At 25.5% G+C, this 22,223-nt stretch overlaps 1 protein-coding gene and 1 long non-coding RNA gene across 2 annotated transcripts; both read right to left on the minus strand.

The window, feature by feature from the left end:
* Positions 1 to 1,214: 1,214 nt before the first annotated feature.
* Positions 1,215 to 2,789, minus strand: LOC126893876 (uncharacterized). The gene is made up of 2 exons (XR_007701279.1): positions 2,127 to 2,789; positions 1,215 to 1,954 (listed from the first exon to the last, which is right to left on the minus strand). It is a non-coding gene; the product is annotated as an uncharacterized LOC126893876 (long non-coding RNA).
* A 147-nt stretch (positions 2,790 to 2,936) lies between these two features.
* Positions 2,937 to 20,624, minus strand: LOC126893862 (uncharacterized). Its single transcript, XM_050664387.1, has 5 exons — positions 20,457 to 20,624; positions 15,803 to 16,523; positions 6,342 to 6,639; positions 4,979 to 5,334; positions 2,937 to 4,662 (listed from the first exon to the last, which is right to left on the minus strand). Exons 1-5 carry the CDS (start codon positions 20,559 to 20,561, stop codon positions 4,550 to 4,552), a joined length of 1,593 nt encoding a protein of 530 aa, XP_050520344.1. The 5' UTR covers positions 20,562 to 20,624; the 3' UTR covers positions 2,937 to 4,549.
* Between the last annotated feature and the right edge of the window lie 1,599 nt (positions 20,625 to 22,223).

The raw sequence follows: 22,223 nt of genomic DNA on the forward strand, positions 1-22,223 counted from the left end.
CAATTTATCATCATATGGTCCACTAATGTGGTATCTATATATACCTGTAATTTACCTGACAGTACTAGGAAATACTTTACAAAACATCAACGAAATTTTGTATAAGCGTTTAAATAATATGCACTTCATAATAGTAATTACGGAGCAAAATCGAGATATTTGTATTTATTTTTCTACTTCTTTTGTACTGGTTTTATTATATTTATTTAACGTAACGCGCCTTTCCTTTAATAGCCTTGTCGCGATAATAATTTTACTTATATTCGTCAAGCATTAAAATTTGCAATACACACAAGAACCGCGACTGTGTGTATGTTTACAGAAACGGCGTGCATCTCAATGTTAATGTACGCCCACCTCTATCATGTGTAAAACAATTATTTTTTAAAGATTCGACACGGTATCCGTCAGCACTCGAAAAGTTATATGGACTTTTAAACATTTTTTGAGCCTCCGGCCATTTTCCGACCAACACGATAAATGTTTTAAAGTATTAAAATACAGTTATTTCAATACCGCTATAATTTAAGCGTAAAATGACATTCCTAATAACTTCTCAGTAAATAAGAATACGAAACTATTACCTGATAATGGGATAGAAAAATTAAAAAAAAGTTACCTTTATGTCTGTGATTATTCACCAACAAAAAAGATCAAGTTGTAAAAAAAATATTCATTTTAAAGTCAAGGTTTTTTATTGTTATAATTAATATAGAAATTTATTAATTTATTAGAGAATTTTTTTAATTTTTATAGAATTTCAATGTTTTTGTTATTGTGTAATAATTTATTGAACAGAAAAATTGTTTGAAAAAATGTCATTTATGCAAAATAATTTAAAAACAATTAACTTTTATTTAGCAATTATCTCAAGTTTATATTATATTCTAATATATACTTAGATAATACGAGTTTTTACTTTGGATAAAAAATGTAAAAATAATTAAATAAAAATTTTAAATAACTAAGTATGTTTTTAGATTTTTTATGCTTATAAAAGTACATTTTGATTTTGAGAGAATATGAGATAAAATATAATAAAAACATAATATTTTGGCTATTTTAAAAAAATACTATTCCGGCTCTTAATCATAACTTTTAAGCCTTATATATTCTTTTTATGTTTATGCTAATGAGGTATCATAAGTGATAATCTAATAATAACGATCAATAATAACTGCTTTTGGAAATTTCTGCAAAAAGTAATCTGTATATATTCGAAACAACTCAACATTTCATTTTAATATAATTGTTATTATGAAATGAACATAATGTAGTCTTTACACATAATAATGCAAAAAGAATGTTATAGCTTTTAAATTGTTCCTTTTGTGTGTTTGCTGTAAAATCCATATAAACTTTAAAACTTGAAAACCGTGTAATAACATTGTATTGTATACTGACCGCGTTAGTATATCCGTGATATATTTATATAGTTACCATAGTGAAGGTGACTCATCTAAAAATTTAAAAGTACAAAAAGAAGTTTTAAACGGATTTTGAAAAACAATCAGCATACACAAACGGATAAAGGGTCCAAAATGAGAGAGGTGATCATAATACTTATAATAGGGGTACATGCAAACACACAACTGAGCGCACACAATGTATAGATTCTGTATTGCTTGTAGGGATTATAAATTTGTTGTTGCATGTTTATAGGGTATATAAGTCGATTTCAATTCAGTTGGGTCGGAGAGGGGAACCGTTTAAAATCCCGGACGACACCAAATTAATGCATCGCCACCGACTTTAGACGAATTGACAATTTCAATTTCCTTTGAAATGATTGCGAAGGTAGTGGGGTAAACAGTGTTACAGCATCCCTTGTAGTAGACAACAAATCTCTTTCCGCCTTGTTGTTCTTGTCATTCGGCTTGTCTTACCCCTGCGCCAATTACTCAAGTTTTCGTTTAATTCTCTTACATCTAACATTTCAATTTCGCTATTCTACCTGTCAGGTAATTTATATAAACTGTATAATATTATAAAAATTATATAAATTGACAAATATATAGACTAAAAGTGTTAATTAATTGATACTTATAAAAATTAAATTATAAAATATTGAAAGGTTTAAAACAAGACTATTGAACATTTAATATAATATCGATATTAATATTTACATTATCAGCAATGTTTTTGCTGTACATTTATCAATTTCTAACAAAAATAATAGCCAGCACAGCGGAGTCGAACCACAGTGGACATAGTGGCATAGTTGGTACAATTACAGATGATATTTGGTAGTGATTAAAATCATTATCATAACAATTGTTTTGATTCAAATCTCTAGTATATAATTTTAGAAAGAATGATTGAATTATTCCTAAAGCAACACGAACTCCAATTTCTTTATCTATATCCTGATCAAAAGTTTATGATTTATAAATGTAATATATGAATAAATATTTATCATAGTAATTAAATATAGTAACAAATTTATATTTATTAATTTAGTGTTGTAATTTTTACGAAGAAGTTATGAAAAGTTATAAAACTGTTGTATACAAGGTGATTCTTTTAATATTAGTCACTCGATTTTTCTTAAAATAATAATTATATAAAGAAAATTCATTTTAGAGAATATATAGCGGAGGAAAAGAGTGGCAGAGGAATGTTTAAAAGTAAAATAACATAATCTACACTTTACCTCCACAATATATTTAAAAATAGTTATAATTTCTTAGATGTGTTAAAAGTTGTCATCAACCAATCATTTTTTTAACTTTTAATTTTTTAAGTTAGTGAAATATGTATGTTACCCTTTAAAATTTAAAGTTGACACACTTATAAGGTATAAAAGATGAATTGCAAAAATTATTAAACTTGATTAATCAAGGAAAATATGAAATTAAATAATACCATAAAAGATTTTATTACCATAATTATTATTTTAAAAGAAATCAAGTATATTAGAGTATCTGAAAAGTGGCTAATAAATAAATTACTTTTTATTTCGTTACGTCAATTTATTATAAGCTATTAAAATATGTTTCACATCAAAACTATAATAAATTAATATTTACTTATTTTAGTGAGCTTTAACAATAGAGCTATGAAAACAAGGTATGCATTCTATATCCCAGTTTCATACTTTAAGACATTGCTAAAAAACATGTTATAAAGTTCCTAACGGAGTCATTTTAATACTATTAATGTTATATTAATAAACATAAATTAATTAAATAGTTAATTACACTAATGGATTTTAAATATAATTTAAATTGTTTTAAGAAATTTCGTTGAAATGCTAAACATTTTTTTAACTAATTTTTTAAATCTGTTAAAAATTAAAGTGTTAACTTTTATGTAAGAAGATTAAACCAACAGTAAATAGACTTTAAAATTTAATTTCAAATTTATTATTTTACTCAACTCAAAACGATTTACATTTATGCACAAATAAAGAGTAGTGAAATCAATACATTTTATCAATTATAATGATCGTGGAAACTAGAAACATCATTGCAAATACACTATTGTTACGGTAGAGCATCCTACGTCAAGTGAAGATAAATTCAAAATAAGAGAAATTTAATATATCGAATATGCATATGACCGCAAACTTATCGTTGCCATTATTGTAATGTAAGCTCTGTACAGCATCACCAAGTGACCGAGATCAGTTCTCACGCGATAGCATTCGAATACACCATAGCATTTAACATGCTTTAGCATTTGTCATGTAAATCATAATAATATATTATTTTATATCCTTAACTTGGAAAATTTATTTGAATACGAGACTAGTGTTTAAGTTTTAAAACTACTTATGTAAACTTTTTGAATCATTTTTCAATATGAATAATATTTATAAAATGTATAAAAAATATTTCAGTTTCATTTCTGGAAAAACGATATAACAATTTGAAACTTTTAAATCGATTACTTATAAAATATATTTTGTCATCTCCATGGCAAAATAGCGGGACACGACATTATTATTTTTTTTTTTTGAAAACTACATACTTACAATAGTGACGCTTTTTTAAAGCATTTTTAGAATAAAATAAATATATTATTTCTTTAAATATTTGAGTGATAAAAATTTTATTTCCAGTATTAGCTATACAAAAATGACGTTTTCTTTTTTCCCTCTTGAATAATTTCAAATATAGGATTTTGAGTTGTGCAATTTTACAAAGGAGAACAAAATTAATGTTTTTTACTAACTTGATAATTAGTTGTTGCTTGACCAAACAAAGAACAAAACATGATTTAAATTTTTAAGATATTTTAAAAATGAAACCTTTTAACAAATATTTGTTTTATCATTATTAACAAGTCTAAATTCTAATATATAAACAAAAGTAATAAGTAATAATGATATAAAACATAAAAATAACATTTCGTCTTATATACTGTACCATACGTTTCTCAGTTTTTACAGATTTTCAGAATGATCAAATAACACATTTTAAATATACATAATTAAAAAAAAAATAAATATAGAAAAATTAAAATTTCAAAAAATATACTCAACTTATTATTAGATATTATTTTGCGATAAACCCATAGTAATTTAAATTTCATTGTTTCCAAATAATTAACGGCTGATTAATTCAGGTAGCATACGGTTTTCATAAAAATCAATTAGTTCCCTTTCCATATAATCTTTCCAAAATTGGTCATCACGAGTAATAATTATATAAGTCATTCCTAAGAAATATAATATTAAAATTAATAGTGTTATCAATTGTAGATTTTAGTATTTAAAAATATTCTTGTGAAGTTGTTTAAAATTTGTATTGAATTTTTGTACTAGAAAAATTCACGTAGAGCATAGAATCTAATTGATTTCAGATATTCGAACATTTTAACCATATTTAGTAAATTAGTTGACCTAAATCAAATTTTATAAGAATATGTAGGGAAATAATTATAGAATATATTATATTTTTTTGTAGGTTAATATCTTTTTTTTTTAAATAATTCTAATATTTTTTGTATATAATACAGTTATTTCTTGAAATACCTTTTTGAGTCCAAATTATTAAATAACAATAGTCTCTTTTTGTTATATGTAATTCTCCTTGAATTTGATAAAAATATTTAGAATTGCGTTGAAGTACAAGATTCCCATTTTTATCAAAATGGACGTATTTCATTTTATTTTTTTTAATAGCAACTTCTGGAAACATGTTTCTGATTTTAAAAGGACATTTCACTTCAACTATACCATCATTTCCAATTAAACCATCTGGATTTGCAGTTAAATAATTCAAATTCTCGTCAATAAATACACCACATGGTTCAATTTTTATATTCATTTTGTTTTCAAATTCTTTTATTGCTACATTTTCGTTATTTCTGCCATAACTATTGCGATACCTAAAAATTAAATTACAATGATATGATAAAACGATAATACAGTGGGGTCACAGCACAGTGTTGAAGTGACATAGTTGAGACAACTATAGATGATATCTAACAGTGATTAAAATCACTATCATAAGAAACGCTTTGAGTCAAATCTGTAGATAGTGTTTAATTTTAACAAATTGGTGTTTTATTCCAAAAATAAAATGAACTCATATTTCCTTCATTATTCATGATTTGTAGTTTTTTGATTTACAAATATAATATATGTATATATATATTTCTAATAGCAATTAAGTATAGTATGAAATTGATATTTAATAATTTAGTGTTATAATTTTTATGGCAAATGTGTATAAGAATTGAAGGGCTAGATAACATACTTGAAATGATAAGAGAAGTAAACTTTAATCCATAATCAATAAATGACCAATTGAATGTTATTAATGATATCTCAAGAAAAGTACCAGAGAAACGTAAGGAAAAACCCGTAGAATGAACAAATAATGGTTTCATACAATATGCCAAGCATCTCTGGACAGAAGAAAAATATCAAGAGAAAGATGGCTAAATGATGTTAACAATTATGAAAAAGAAAGAAACTTTAGATTAAAAATGAAAAGAAGCTCATATCATTATAAAATGTGATTTAAAAAAATATTTTTATAATATAAAATAAGAAGCAAAACAAGATTACAAAATACGCAAGTTGCGATATTCGTACTACAAAGTAAATAGCTTTAAAGGAGGATATAGAGGACATGAAAAATGAATGTGAGAAACTAGTAATGAACCCAGAAGGAAGAATGGAGAAATGGACAATGTGTTTCGGAGAAATGCTTAATGGTAAAGAATGAGTTGATACATATTCCTTATTCCTGTCATAGATTTCATAATACTTAAAAACAAATATGAAGTTGCGAAAAAAAATACTCAATGTATTAGGGTGTACCTAGTTACATTAGATATCAAATACACTATGTACTCACACACACCAAATTATTCGTATTATTACTTACAATTCATTCCTGGTTTTATCGTTTTCATCAGTTACACTGAATTTTTCTTTTCTATTGGTGTGTAATATTTCTTTCATTATACTCTTGTTACACGTTGTTGGCAGTATCTTACATAAACGATAAAATTTACTAGCATGTAAACGTTTTATTATTTCTTTTTCCTTTAAATGCCAACTTGTGGCATTAATTGTATTTCTCTCATAATTTTCAATTTCTTGTTTACTTAATTTAAGACTTTTAAGAAAATCATGTTTTTTTTTTTCTAAATCTGGGTCAATTTTTATTTTTTGTTGGTTTGCTATACCAAAATAATTAAAATAAAAAATTATTTAGCAAAAAATAATATTAAATAGCGTGAACATATCCAAAATACGTTTAGTTATTACGTTTTAATTAAATATTTTTCGAATGTAATATACAGGGTGATTTTTTTATCATAACCCACTCAATTACTTACAGAATAATAATAATTGAAATTTTTTTTTTTATTACTATCTTTAGTTACACATTATTCTTGAATTATTAACTATGTAATACTTTTTAAGTTCATCCCTTATGCCTGGTAAGGGTGTCAACTTTGTTTTTTTAAATGGTAACACATATTTTTAATTTAATAAAATGTTTGAGTTTTTAATTTAATAGTAAATGGCATTTGAATTTTTAATATAACTTAATTCGTTTATTAGATATAATCATTTAAAGTTTCAAATTTTTGAATTAATATACAGGTATAATACACAAGGGATTACAAATATAGGTAGCTAATTGGTTTTTTATAACATCGATATTAGCAGGTACACAGCATTGTTATTATCAATTGTAGTAAGGCACATTGTTATGAGTTTATAAATACACTAACTGACAATACAGAAAGTATATCTATTGATAATCATAATTGATAATAAACAATCCGTGACTGAGACAGCAATGTCATAAAAATCCAATTAGCTACCTGTATTTACAATCCCATGTGTATTATACATGTATATTAACTCAAAATTTTGAAACTTTCAATGTTTATATCTAATAAGCTAATAAAGTTATATTAAAAATTCAAATGCCATTTACTATTAAATTAAAAACTCAAACATTTTATTAAATTAAAAATATGTGTTTCCATTTAAAAAAACAAAGTTGACCCCCCTCCAAGGCATAAGGGATGAACTTAAAAAGTATTACATAGTTAAAAATTCAAGAATAATGTGTAACTAAAGATAATAAAAAAAAAAATGTTTAAATTATTATTATTCTGCAAGTAATTGAGTGGGTTGTGATAAAAAAATCACCCTGTATACAGTATTTAATTGGAAATTTAAAAAATGTTGAAAGTGATTATGATCCCAATTATAATCTCTAATACAAAATACTTAATATAAAAAATAACGAATTTTAATAATATCCGTAAACAAAAATATATGAATATTCATTCCTAATAATATTTATAATTAAGAACATTAATTTCTTGTTATAAAATATACTAGAGACAATAAGCTTTCTTTTGGTATTTAAAACATTAAATTCTTAATATTTATTATTACTCTATAGTATTATAAGTTTTATAAAATAATCATATTTTTATAAATTATACTTTTGGATATTATTATTTATTTAATGCTAATTTTAGCTTTGATGCCAAGCTGAAAAGGCATTGGATTATTTAATAGTTAAGTATAGTCGAATATTGCCCAAAATAAAAAAATAATACTGATTTTCAGACATTAAAAAAAAATATCTTTAAAATACTTTACCTTAAAAAAAATATTTTCAAAAATTTTTTCCTACGTTTTAAATCTGATATAACTTTTTTTAAAACACATTGAATAAAATAAAATTGAAGTAAATTATATGAAAAAAAACCCAGCACAGTGGGGTCGCGACATAGTGGAGACGTTGCATAGTTGGGTCCAGTATAGATTTAATCTGACAGTGATTAAAATCACTATCATAAGAAACGCTTCGATGCAATTCTGTAGATAATGTTTAATTTTAAAAAAATGAAGGATAATTACAAAAGCAATATATTTCCTTAATTATACCCAGATTAGTAATTCTTTTAATTATATATTATATAATTTTTAAAATTAATTGTTTTCAAATTATTATTGATTTTGATTTTTAATATGTTAAAAGTAATAATTTTGAACCTACTTTTTATTGTCCTTTAAAGTGAAAGTTTTATTAAAAAAAAAAATGAACTTATTACCATAACTTTTAGCTCAACTTGCAAGTTTGAAATTGACATTATTAAATAGATAAAAATGAAATTGTTAAGATTAATATGCTGTCAGCAAATTTTATAATTACTATTTACAGTATATTTATCAGAAAAGTTAGATTTTTTTACATTTTTATCGTAATAGATCACTTAAATAAAAATCATAGTAATCATTTCTAATTAACTTTTGGTGTTTAAAAAGATTCTACAATGGAAATACTCAGAATTTAATTAATTTTAATGATTATATATCTAAAAAAACCAATAAAAAAAAAGTTATTCAATTTAGCCTATTATAAAAATAATAATTATAAAAAAATAGGACAGTGTATTGCCCTTATAAGATATTTTAAAATAAAATAAAATACAAAACCCAGGATTTTAACACAAAAATAGCATATTTTTGAACACGATAGCCATTTGCGCATAGAAGATAGGTCGTCAAGACAAATTTTTTTTTTTTAATTTTATAGTACATGACATAAGCATTAATTTGATATATGTTTAAAGGACGCAGTATTTCTGGAACATTTTCAAAAATTAAGTTGAAAAAGTTAGTTTTTGTAAAAAAAGTTGCTATTTTAAATCCCTCCCAATGAGCAGGTTTAGTGTTAGATTTTCAAAAAAATGATATCAAATGAAAGGAAAATATCTAAGGTTTTAGTATAAAAAAATATTATTTTGATTTGTTAATATTTGAAAAAGTTATGTCAGTTTTAAGTACAAAAAACATCCCGATAGAAGATGATTTTTATCGCAAATATTACATTTTTTTTTTAAATTTCGACAGCCATTTGCACATAGAAGATAAGGTGTCGGGACAAATATTTTTTTTCATTTTATAGTATATAACATAACCTTTGATTTGATATATGTTTAAAGGACGCAGTATTTCCGGAACACTTTCAAAAGTTAAGCTGAAAAAGTTCTATTTTTTATACAATGTTTCAAGTTTTGAACGCTCCCTATAAAAAGGGAAATTGTTCAATTTTAATAAAAAGTATGTCAAATGAAAGATGTACTTATAATGTATTTAAAAAAAAAAATTTGTCCTGATACATACATTTTTCGAAAAGTTATAGCATTTTTAAGTTGAAAATTTAAAATCGAAAATTTTGACACAAAAATAGCGTTTTTTTTAACTACGGCAGCCGTTTGCATGCAGAAAATAAAGTGTCGCGACAAATTTTTTTTTCTCATTTTATAGTACATAAAATAAACTTTAATTTGATATATGTTTAAAGGATGCAGTATTTCCGGAACATTTTCAAAAATTAAGTTGAAAAAGTTAGTTTTTGTAAAAAAAGTTGCTATTTTAAACCCCTCCCCCAGTGACAGGTTAAAATGATATCAAATGAAAGGAAAATATCTAAGATTTTAGAATAAAAATATAATTGTTGATTTGTTGATTTTTGAAAAAGTTATGGAAGTTTTGAGAAAAAAAAGTGAAAAAATGACAAAATTTACCGATTTTTAAATTTGTAATTTTTTGGAGATTTCCCCCATTTGTGGGGAACGTGGGAAAATTTTTCAATTTTTAAGTGTAATTTCTTCAGCTAGATATGATTTGTGATCTTTTGACGTATTTTTGAAAGAAATCGGTCCAGTGAGAGCTGAGGAAAAGTGGCAACAGACATCAAAAAAAAGAAAACATATCATGTTAAAATTAATAACTTCTCAGCTGCGCATCGAAGTTAAAAAACTCAGTAGTGTCGCGGTATTATTGAAAATATCTGACCGTGATTGACTTTTTTATTTAAACAATGTTTTTATGCGAATCTGCTAAATTTTAAAATAATTTATATGTATAACAGTGGCGGCACTTTTATAGGGACACTGTGATCACTGTTGTAATTTGTATTATCATATAGATTTAAGGTGTAAAATCTATGGTAACATTTTTAATAATTTATAATTATTTTTATTTTATATAATTTAAAGAGTATACAGTTTTAAATTATCGATTCTTTATTGTTTATTGTTTATGTGTGTATTTGTTATACAATTTAATATTAATAAACCACTTTATTGTAGAATCGATCAACTTATTATTGAACAAAATTACAAATCGATAATTTAAAAGATTAACTAGTCAACTAGTTAATATGGTAAAAACAATTAGATTTTTGGATGATACAGTTGAGTATGCATTTCCCGTAAAGGGGCAACATGAAGATCTACATAAAGAATTGTTTCAAATCAGTATTGTGAAAAACGCATGCAAGAGTATGGTAAAAGAAGGACAATTTCGTAATATAACGGTTATGTTATCGGAAGAGGTAAGTGCATTGTACACTGATGACCAACGTAATTTTGTATTCAGATCATATTATCTTGACGAATTAGACGAAAAAAAAATTAATGCAGATAAAAATACATTTGTAGTGGATGATAAAAATGATTTAATGAAATTGTGTATGGATTTAAAAGCTCAATTAGAATTAAGAGAGATATCATTAGCTGATATAGAAAAAAAATTTATCATAGATAAATTTAACGGTAGACAGAATGCAAAAGAATGGTTAGACCAATTTGAAAAAGAGTGTGTTAGATATAAAGTCATAGAGGAAATTAAGAAGATACAAAGTTTAAAATTTTTTTTAGAAGAGAGTGCAAAAGAATGGTATAATTCAAATTTAAGAAAATTATCAATAAACAAATGGTCAGATTGGGTAGGGTCCTTTTTACAAGTGTATGCTGATAAAAGTTGGGCAAATGTCAGATTTGCATATAACTTTAAATATTTAAATGGATCATTAATTGACTATGCTCTAAAAAAGGAACGTTTAATACTAGAAATTGAGAGTTCTATGTCAAATACATCTAGAATAAATTTGATTGTTATGGGCTTACCGCTAAATGTACAAGATAAACTGGATAAGGAGGAGATAACAAGTACAGATGTATTAATGAATAAAATGAGAATGTATGATTCAGAAAAAAACCAATATAAAAAAGATGATAAGATGAAATCTAATAATAATAATAATAATGTAATTATAAAGGGAAAGAGTAATGTTGACAAGAAGTATAATGTAGCACCAAAAGGATTTTCTGAAAAAAAGCCTTGTTATATGTGTGAGGCTCTAAATAAACCTAATCGTTATCATCCACTTCAACTTTGTCGGAACAAGCTACAATATTTGAAAAAAAGAAATGTTAATGTATCCGAAGTCAATCAAACTGAATTTGATGAACTATTGGATATTGAACTAGAGAACCAAAAAAACTAAATCGCCTGGAAAAATTTACACCGCTTATAACATTAAACGTATTAATTAATAAATCAAAAAAAGTAAAAGGTCTCTATGATAGTGGTTCAAATATTACACTTGTTAATCACAAGATTATAAACCAATTAAAAACACAATTTTTTGAAAATCATAGTTTGTTTAAAACAATAAGTGGAGTAAATTTTACCAATAGCCGGGCACGTTTGCATTTAAAAATTAATAAAATTGAAAAAGTTTTAGATGTATATGTTATAAAAAACAATAATTTTTCATATGATTTATTACTTGGTCTAGATGCTATTAAAATATTTAAATTGTCACAGGATGAAAATTTAAATATTTTTCAAAAAATAAATGAAAAAGAAAGTGAATTAGTAAATTGTCAAGAAAAACAAAAGAATGATCTACAATTAAATTTGAATGAATATATTGATGTTAGTATTTTTGAAACTAATTTACAACATTTAAATGAGAAAGATAAAATAATAATAATGAACCTTATTAATAAATATAAAGTAATTTTTGCTAAGAATAAATATGATGTAGGTAGAGTTAAATGTGAAGAAGCACAAATTAAATTAACAGAAGATAAATATATTTCAAAAAAACCATACAGATGTTCAATACCTGATCAAAAAGAAATAGAATCGCAAATTACAAATTTATTAGAAGCGGGTCTTATTGAAGAAACTAATTCGCCTTTTGCAGCCCCAGTTACACTAGTGTACAAAAAAGAAGATGGTTGTAGATCTCGTTTATGTATTGATTTTAGAGAATTAAATAAATTAGTTGTTCCTGAGCCACAGCCATTTCCTCGAATTGAAGACATAATGGTGAAGGCAGGATAATGTACCTGGTTTTCAGCTTTTAATATAAATTCAGCATTTTGGTCTATTCCAATTAGGCATAAAGATAGAAAGAAAACAGCGTTTGTGACTCAAGACGGACACTGGCAATGGACATGCTTACCTTTTGGTTTAAAAATATCCCCTGCAATATTTCAAAGAACCTTAGCAAATATATTAAGGAGATATAATTTAAATGATTTTTGTATAAATTATATAAATGATATTTTAGTTTTCTTAAAAACATTTGAACAACATGTGAAACATATAGAAGCTTTATTACAAGCAATTAATGAAGAAGGCTTTCGATTTAAATTGTTGAAATGTGATTTTGCAAAAAATTCCTTAAAATATTTGGGACATAAAATTGAGAAAATTTCAATTACACCTTTGAAAGATAACCTTAAAGCAATTAAAGATTTTAAGTAACCAACAAATAAAAAGAATATTAGACAATTCCTAGTGAAAAATCAATTTTTACTATAAATATATTCAAAATGCAGCAATACAATTGGAACCGTTACATAATTTACTAAGGAAAGATGTAAAATTTAGTTGGACAATAGAGTGTCAGCAAGCATTTAATAATATGAAGAAATACCTATGTTCAAGCCCAATTCTATCTATATATAGCCAAAATAAAGAGGTTTTTATTTATACTGATGCAAGTGGAGAAGGTATAGGAGCAGTATTAAAACAACCTCAGGAAAATGGTATTCTCCATCCGGTTGCCTATTTCTCAAAAAAATTAAACTCCAGTCAAAAAAAAAAAAAAAATTATTTATTTAGAATGTCTAGCGATAAAAGAAGCGATTGTATACTGGCAACATTGGTTAATTGGAAGAGTTTTTACTGTAATTACAGACCATAAACCATTAGAAACGTTAAAGGTAAAAGCAAGGACAGATGAACCACTTGGAGAGCTTATATATTACCTTTCACAATATAGTTTTAGGATTATACATGCACCTGGTAAGGAGAATATTGAAGCTGATTCCTTATCAAGAAAACCAGTTTTAGAAAACTTTGAAAATGAAGAAGATATATTAAAAGTTGTAAATATGGTTACATTAGAAGAAATAATTAGTGACCAACAAAAAAATGCAATTGAGATTAAGGATTCCAAAAGAGTATTTGAAAAAGGAAATATTAAATTTAAATACCTCAAAAATAGACAAAGAATTTACATTTCTCAGGAATTTGGTTTATTATTAATTAAGAAAATACATGAATATTATGGTCACATTGGTACTTGTCATTTAAGTGAAAAATTAAGACCTTATTATTATTTCAAAAATATGGATAAAATTATTCACCAATTTTGTAGTGCATGTGAAATATGTAAAAAAAACCCAGCAGGGGGGGGGTCGCGGCACAGTNAAAAAACCCAGCACAGGGGGGTCGCGGCACAGTGGTGACGTGGCATAGATGGATCAAGTATAATGATATCTGACAGTGATTAAAATCACTATCAAAAAATAACGCTTTGATGCAAATCGTTAGATAGTGTTTAATTTTAAAAAATTGGTGGATTATTCCAAAAGCTACATGATCTGCTAGTTCATTATTAATATCCTAATTAAGATAAAGTATGTTGAATGAAAAAGGGATTATTAAAAAATATTATTTCTTATAAAAAAATAATGTTGATCCATACACTTTTAAAAATGTTATAGCATAATAAAGTTAAAAATGTAAAATACAAAATCGAAAATTTTCACACAAAAATAGCATTTGGTAGCCATTTTCACCGTGAAGATAAAATAAAGTCCGAAATTTTTTTTTTGCATAATAAAGTAAATTACATTAGCTTTAATTTAAGATATATATAAAAGTGTCAGACCTTCCGGAACATTTTCAAAAGTTAAGTTAAAAAAATTAATTTTTTGTGAAAAAGTTGTCATTTTAAATCCCCCCTTGTGGGCAGGTTAAGGGTTAAATTTATGAAAAAAATATACCAAATGAAAGGTAATGATATTATGCATCTATATAAAAAATAATTATATTAATATGTTTATTTTTAAAAAAGTTATGGCACTTTTAAGTAAAAAAATTTGAAAAAATTTCGAAAATTAGCGATTTTTAAATTCGTAATTTTTTTGGAGGTTTCCCCCATTTACGGGAAACGAGGGAATTTTTTTCAATTTTTGAGGGTAATGTCTTCGACTAGATACAATTTGTGATCTTTTGACTCATCATTGAAAGAAATCGGTTCGGTGAGAGCTGAGAAAAAGTGGTAACAGACGCAAAAAAAAAAATTACCTTATAATAATTAACTTATTATTGAACAAAATTACATATATTTTTAATTTTACAATTGCTTTTCTTCTTCTTTTACCTCATTTCCACCTCTCCTACCACGTCAATGTTGTCACTGAACTACTTATTTCACCTACTTCGTGATCTCTTTTGTCGAACTCTTACTCTATATACTTTGTCTTACTCCTACTTATTCTTAATACCTTTCCTTCAAGAGCTTATCTTCTGCTTAACAACTGTAGCCTTTCATTAATTTCCTCCCTATTATCTACAATTATACACTATATCGTCAGCGAACAACATGCACCATGGTACCTCTTCTTGTATTTCTCTAGTAATTTTATTTATCGTTATAGAAAATAAGTAAGAGTTTAAAACAAATTCTTGGTATACTTCTACACTTACTCTAAGTTATTCTGTTGCTCCGTCAACACTCTAACCCTGGTACAAGTGCTATCATACATATCCTATATTATATAAATGTACCTCTTTGGGACTTCTTTTCTCATTAATGCCCATTTTAAAACATCTCTCGGTACTCTATCATACGCTTTCTCCAAATCTATAAATACAAAGCTTTTTTTCTTTTCCCTATAGTTTTCTAATTGTCTTGCATAAAAATCTGACTCCATCGTTGACTTTCCAAGCATAAAACCATACTCGTTCTTTGTTACTGATGTATCCTCTCTTATTAATTTGTCTATTAAATTACTCCAAATCTTCATACTATGACGCATAAGTTTTACCCATGAATGCCTCTGTAATTTTACAATTGCAAAATTGTAAAAATTGCTTGACTGATGGATGATTTATCATAATTGAACAAGTGTTATAATTTGATTAAGAATGGCTAACCTTAAAATATTAAATTAATTTAAAAATCGTAATAAAAACTTTATATATAATTACCTATTTTTATCGACATATAAGATATTCTGTCCATTTTAATTATACAGCTAATATTTATTTTCGACAACATTTTCTTTATATAACATCTAACATTATCAGGATTTATAAATGGACAAGATTTACCTTGGTATGTTTTAGTTAAAACTGATGTAAATGATGCAAAAAATTGGTTAGATTTTTCACAATTTTCGCAAAACTCGTTCATAGATGTTAATAATGATGAATTGTTTACATATTCAAAATTTTGTAATTCAAATGTATTATCTTTACTATTTTCAAATCTTATCATGTCATGAACTTTCGTTGAAAAGTCAAACTGCCAAGGGTTAACTACAGATTTGCCATAAGTAAAAAATGATATCATTCTTACTGGGTATATTTTTAGATATTTAAATTCTGATAAAGATTTATGATTTAAATTTTCTTTTCTTTTTGCCATATCGCTTTCAAGAATATTTATAATTTGAAGACTTAATAAAACATGAAAACATTCCAAAGATTCGAGTATCACTTTTAAGTTTTTTAAACTATTAATTTTTTTTTGTATACAATCATAATCGTTTTCACAGGCTTTTGATAATAATTTTACATCATCTGGACTTATTGGTGAATAATTAATTTCATTTTTATAATTTACAAGAATCCATGATGCAATATCGTTTTCAAATGTGCTTATTACATGTAAAAATGAAGGGGAAAAAGTACTGTTATAATCAGGGGGCTATAATATTCAACAAGAAAAAAAATACTGTTATTAATGTACTAATTTTTAATTAAGCATTAATTTTTGGTAAGTTATGGATTTTTGGTATTTTTTTTTTACATGATATAGTTTTAGTTGAAAAAACTGCAGAAATGTAACAACTGTATTTTGTATACCTGAATTAAATCATGTTTTATTCAGTTAAAATATTTTTTTTTATAAATCATAATTCATATTAAATTAACTAAAATTACTATCCCTTATAAGGGACAGTAATTTCATCCAATCACAACTATTATTATCAAAACATTTCTTGTTGAAGTTTTGTCCATTTTTATTCAAAATATTTAAACTTCAGATATAGAATAATAATATAATTTAAGTAAAAAAAACTAATTAATATCTTTTTTAAACAGTAAGTGTTTTATGATAAAAAATGTCTAGTGATGGAATATTTTTTAATTCCATGTTTTCTCAATTTATTTTTTATATTCACCTCTTACCATTTAAGTGCATCAACTTTTTATTTTCAAATGGTATTATACATATATAACTATCAAATTTTATAAAAGATGATGATTATGATAATGATCTAATTAAGAAAATGACTAGTCGATAATAACTTTTTGACTAATATTTTGAAAGTTTAAAACATTATTACACCTTGACAGAAGAAGTAAGGCTGAGATATCTTTATTTCTTTTTCATCACCGTTATCCTAACTACTTGTGAACCGTCACTCTTATACCTAAACTTCTACTTGACACAATCTCCCACATCATTTAAGTACACATCAGATTTCTTCGTATCGCATTTAATAACCTTTTCCTAAATCTTCATTATATGACTTTAACTACTTTATTTCTTCTCACATGTTGTTCTCGCGTGCATCCGATATGGAACAATCCAACTAATTCTATTGAGGACTCCTCATACTTTTTAATAAAATTTTATACCTGTTGACGGCCAGACGCTACATCATTAGTCGCCTTTTACAACTGGTAGAGGGGCCGAGGAAGTATCCTTATATTCTATCCACAGGAATAGGCCGAAATATGCTATAGATAATACGATTAAAAGCCTACTTAAAATAAATATTAACAAATAAAAAATTAAGTCATGAAAATAAAAATTTCAAGATGAGAAATTATAGAATTTTTTTTTTTAAATAATGTATTTTTTTTAATTTTAGATATTTTTGATCAAATTAAAAATTATTTTTTCATTATTCATTTTCAATATATATTCATAAGGTATTTGAAATAATATTTAAGTTTAATTAAATATCTTAAAAAAATTAATTGTTTCTATATTTTTTTTAAGAATACAGAATGGTCCACGATGCTTTGACAAATTCAATAACTTTTTATTCAATTAATATTTTATTTTTTAATAAATTAAAAAACTATTATATTTTATGATATTTTTATAGTTTTTAGGTGTAAAAATTATTTAAAAAATAGAACAATATAAAATAAGGTAATTAATGAAGTTGCGTTAAGCCGGCAACAGATGTCAAATTTTATCAAAAAGTATGAGGAGTCCTGAACAGATTTTAGTTGGATTGTTCTATATTGAATGTTTGCGAGAACAATAAATGAGAGGAAATAAAGTAGTTAAAGACGAAAAAGGCCTAAAGAATATAGTATCTGATAACAGCCGGAAAACTTGTGCGTTAGCTGTTTCACCAGTCATGTGTACAGGCCTATTCAACGCTTGAACTGTCAACGGTTTAGAAACATCATCACTTAACCTAGGCTGAACTCATGTATAAGTGAGAAATATAGATACAAAGTAAGAATAGGTACGTGGAATGTTGAATTAATTATAAAATTATATACTTAGGTAAGCCTAATACAAAGAATGATATAAGATTAATTATAAAAGAAATAGAGAATCCTAGATATCTCCCATAATAATCTGCAACAGAATATTCTAAAAAATATTTCCATCACCGATAAAATTCTCTAGAGAATGTTTTTATTTGTTACATTCCTACATATTACAAATATGAGTTGTAATAATATTACTAATTATTAAACTTAAACTAGTATAACACAAATAGAATTTTTTGTTAACAGGCGAAGCACAGTGGTCTCAAACAGAAAAAAAGTTCGCTAAAACTCATATAATATAAATGATGTCTATTAATATTGTCATTTAGGTTGACAAATATGTTTTTGAAGTCGTTAAATTTGAATTTTATATCATATTATAAATATGAGCTCATTTAAGTAAGATAAAAAGGTATTTTTTTGAAATTAAGTCAATTTATTAAATGTATACAAAAAGACAAATTTTATTATGTTATTGTTTCCTAATAATAACATTCGATTGAATAACGTAAAAAGACAATAGTTATGTTTGTGAGTAGTCACATGAAATGATTAAGTGACTCTTAACATGAAGTTAAAAACATTAAAAGATTTAAAAAACAGCACTTTATGAAAAATTATACTAAATTAGACGATCTATACAGCTATCGTGAGTAATAATGATTTCTAAATTCTTCTCTCTGTATAGAATAATCAGCTGTGAATGATTTCAATGTTTGATCAACATTGTTTGTTTTGTAAGCAAACACATGTAAAAATATAATTTTAAAATTTGTTAAATGATTTGAATATTTATGCATATAAATGATTTTCTTAAGTCTTTAATGAAGTAAACAAGAAATTGAAAATTATGAGAGAAATACTATTAATGTCACAAGTTGGCATTTAAAGTAAAAAAATAATAAATGTCTACAGAAAGATTATTTTAATGCAAGCCACTCAAAAGTTGTTATTGACAACTTCTCTTAATTTTTTTAATAAGATATTTTTTTTTATTAACAAGTTGATTATGCATGATTTTATTTAAAAAAGAAGTTGTCACTCTTATAAGATATAAGTTAGGAACATAAAAAATATTTTGTGATATACAAATGGAGATACATATGTAACTAACAAAAGTAAAAAAAAAGTAAATTTTATCATTTATTTAAAATATAGCCAACAATGTGTAACAAGAGAGTATCGAGAGAAATTTTTTACTCCTATAGAAACAAAGAATTCATTGAAAATGACTTTTAAGTAATGATAAGAATAATTTGATTTGAGTACCTAGTTTACTTGATTCCAAGATAACTAAAGTAACTATGTACATCTTGATACATACAGTATTTTTTTCGGAGTTTTCACTGAAATATTAAAACCACTAAAGGAAATCTTATTATTTTTAATTTCTAAAAACAAGGGTATTTTCAAACTTTTGATACTGATTGGTTCATTTACATTGAAATCAGTTTCTTTTAACATATTGATTATCAAAATCAGTTTAGTAAGAGCTATGAATTTTCTTGAACAAACAAAAAAATTCCTTCCCAAAGTAATTCGATCAGCATATAGAAGCTAAAATTATTTCTTCATAATTATTATCGACCAGCCATTTTCTTAACTAAATTAGTTTCTATTTTATTAGCTAATTGAATATGTAATTTTCAGTAAAACAAATAAAGTTTACACCATTAAAAGTTCATAAGATGAATCAATAATGTACTAAATAATTGAAAATTTAAGAAATATTTTATTGAGAAAACAAAAAAACTATCCAAAATAATTTATAATTAAATTATTTTAATAATTCTATTATTTAAGTGGTTCGTGTTAACAAAATCATATTGTAAATAAATTTGTATTATTTTTAATTTTATACTTTAATTATAATAAATAATAATAAATTTATAATTTTAAATATATTTCCACGTTTACATTAATATTTTATATGATTATATTTACTATAAAATACTGATAACTTTTACAAGCTTTTAATTGTTTTAAAAGAAAATTTTTTATATGCTTTTAATGATTTTTGTAATATTTTTAGGAATAACCCTGTTACATTAACAATTGAACCTTTTTGATTTCGATTCTTTATAATTAAATATCTTTATGAATCGTTTAGACTTACTTTCATATATATTTTCTCATTTACCGCCAGAATTTTATTTGTTAAAATAAGTATAACAAACATTTTTTTCAGAATGCCAGTCAAATAAATATTATAACTTATCATTTTTAAATATATTTAGTGACAATTTAAGTACAACTATAATGATTTCATCGTATAAATGAACAAAATATCGTGTTATTGAAAATCCTACTTTAAATAAATTTAGTATTTTAATTTATTGCACTTGCTTCTATTTTAAACATATTTAATAGAGTATTCAATTATATTAAAACATCTACATAAAAAACTATTTTTAACGATGTATAGTTTTTATGATGAAATTCAAATGATCAATTTATTTTTTTTATTTAAAACACGTTTATAGTATGTTTAAAGTTTTCGAACATAATTTTTCAAATCAATCTCGTACCAATCTGTTTAATGGTGTCTTTGAGGCTTCATCTTGAAGTGGCCGATATTATGGTAGATTAACCTTAAATGAATTGTAACATTTACTTTAAAGTTGATCTATTGTGTCAGGAGCAGTCAATTTGCTTTTCCTGTTAGAATAAGGGTTTTTAAATTTGTTAGATTGGGTCTTATAATAAACATTAGTAATAGTGTTATTACAAATTATTATACAAATTAATGTTTTTACATAGCTCTAATTATCATGATGAGATAAATATTCATTTGCATTAACTCTTGCAGTTTTTAGTTTTAGTTTTAGTTATTATCGAGGTGGACATAATGCCCATGCACTCAGACCTGTTGGTTCATTGTGCGCACCTCATACCGAATTATCTTGATTCGGTTTACCCACCTAAGTGTTATCACCGAAGTGTTAATACATTATACCAACCATAAAGTCACCTCTATAGATGACCAACGAGTCCTGTTTTTCTGGCGAAATTAAGTATCTCTCTGGGTTTTAGGTTTTTAATAACTTCTTTTTTAGGAAAAGGTTTACTCAAGTAGTTTGATCTTAGTGTGAACAAGGATTCACATTCGTACATGATGTGAAATGAGTCTTCCTCTTCTACTCCACACTTCCTGCGCAAAGGTGATTCCGATACCCCCATTGCGTTAAGATGTTTAAGCAGGTGACCATGTCCTTTCAGTAAAACAGTCAAGGGGCTTATTTTATGTCTTGTTATGCTATTAAGATCACCCAGCAATAGACCGGGGGCCTTCATAAACATTTTAGATTGTCTAGGTACAACCAAGTACTTCCAGATTTTTCTGTGTGGTTCTCTGCATCAATTCTTGGGTAGCGCTTTGAGCGATTGCTCAATGAGTCCTACCACTGGTTCTGGTCCAACATAGGTGTTCTCTGCTCCTTTCCTGGCTAAAAAGTCAGCATTTTCATTTCCAGTGACACCGCTGTGTCCTGGTACCCACGCTAGAGTAACTTTGTTGAACCTCGATAATGATTCTAAAGTTTCCCTGTATTTGAGGACCAGCTTTGAATTCTCCTGACAATTGCAGAATGCTTTCAAAGCCGCTTGACTGTCACTTAAGATAGTTATCTTTATATTTTTGTATACTATCAGGTTCTGAGCACCTACCAGTATCGCCATTACCTCTACTTTAAAAACAGAGCATGTTTTGCCGAATGACATACTTACATTTATTCGTGGCTTTAAACCCAAATTTCAGTACCTATCTTTCCTGATTTTTCGGATCCATCTGTATATATTACAAATCCTCCTTTTTCAGTCAGGTGGTTAATATTCTATTCTCTACGTTTAGTGATTTCTACTTTGTAGGGAATGTTATTCTTAA

The sequence above is a fragment of the Daktulosphaira vitifoliae genome, unplaced genomic scaffold, assembly GCF_025091365.1.
Source record: "Daktulosphaira vitifoliae isolate Bord-2020 unplaced genomic scaffold, ASM2509136v1 Scaffold_1, whole genome shotgun sequence".
NCBI lineage: Eukaryota > Metazoa > Arthropoda > Insecta > Hemiptera > Phylloxeridae > Daktulosphaira > Daktulosphaira vitifoliae.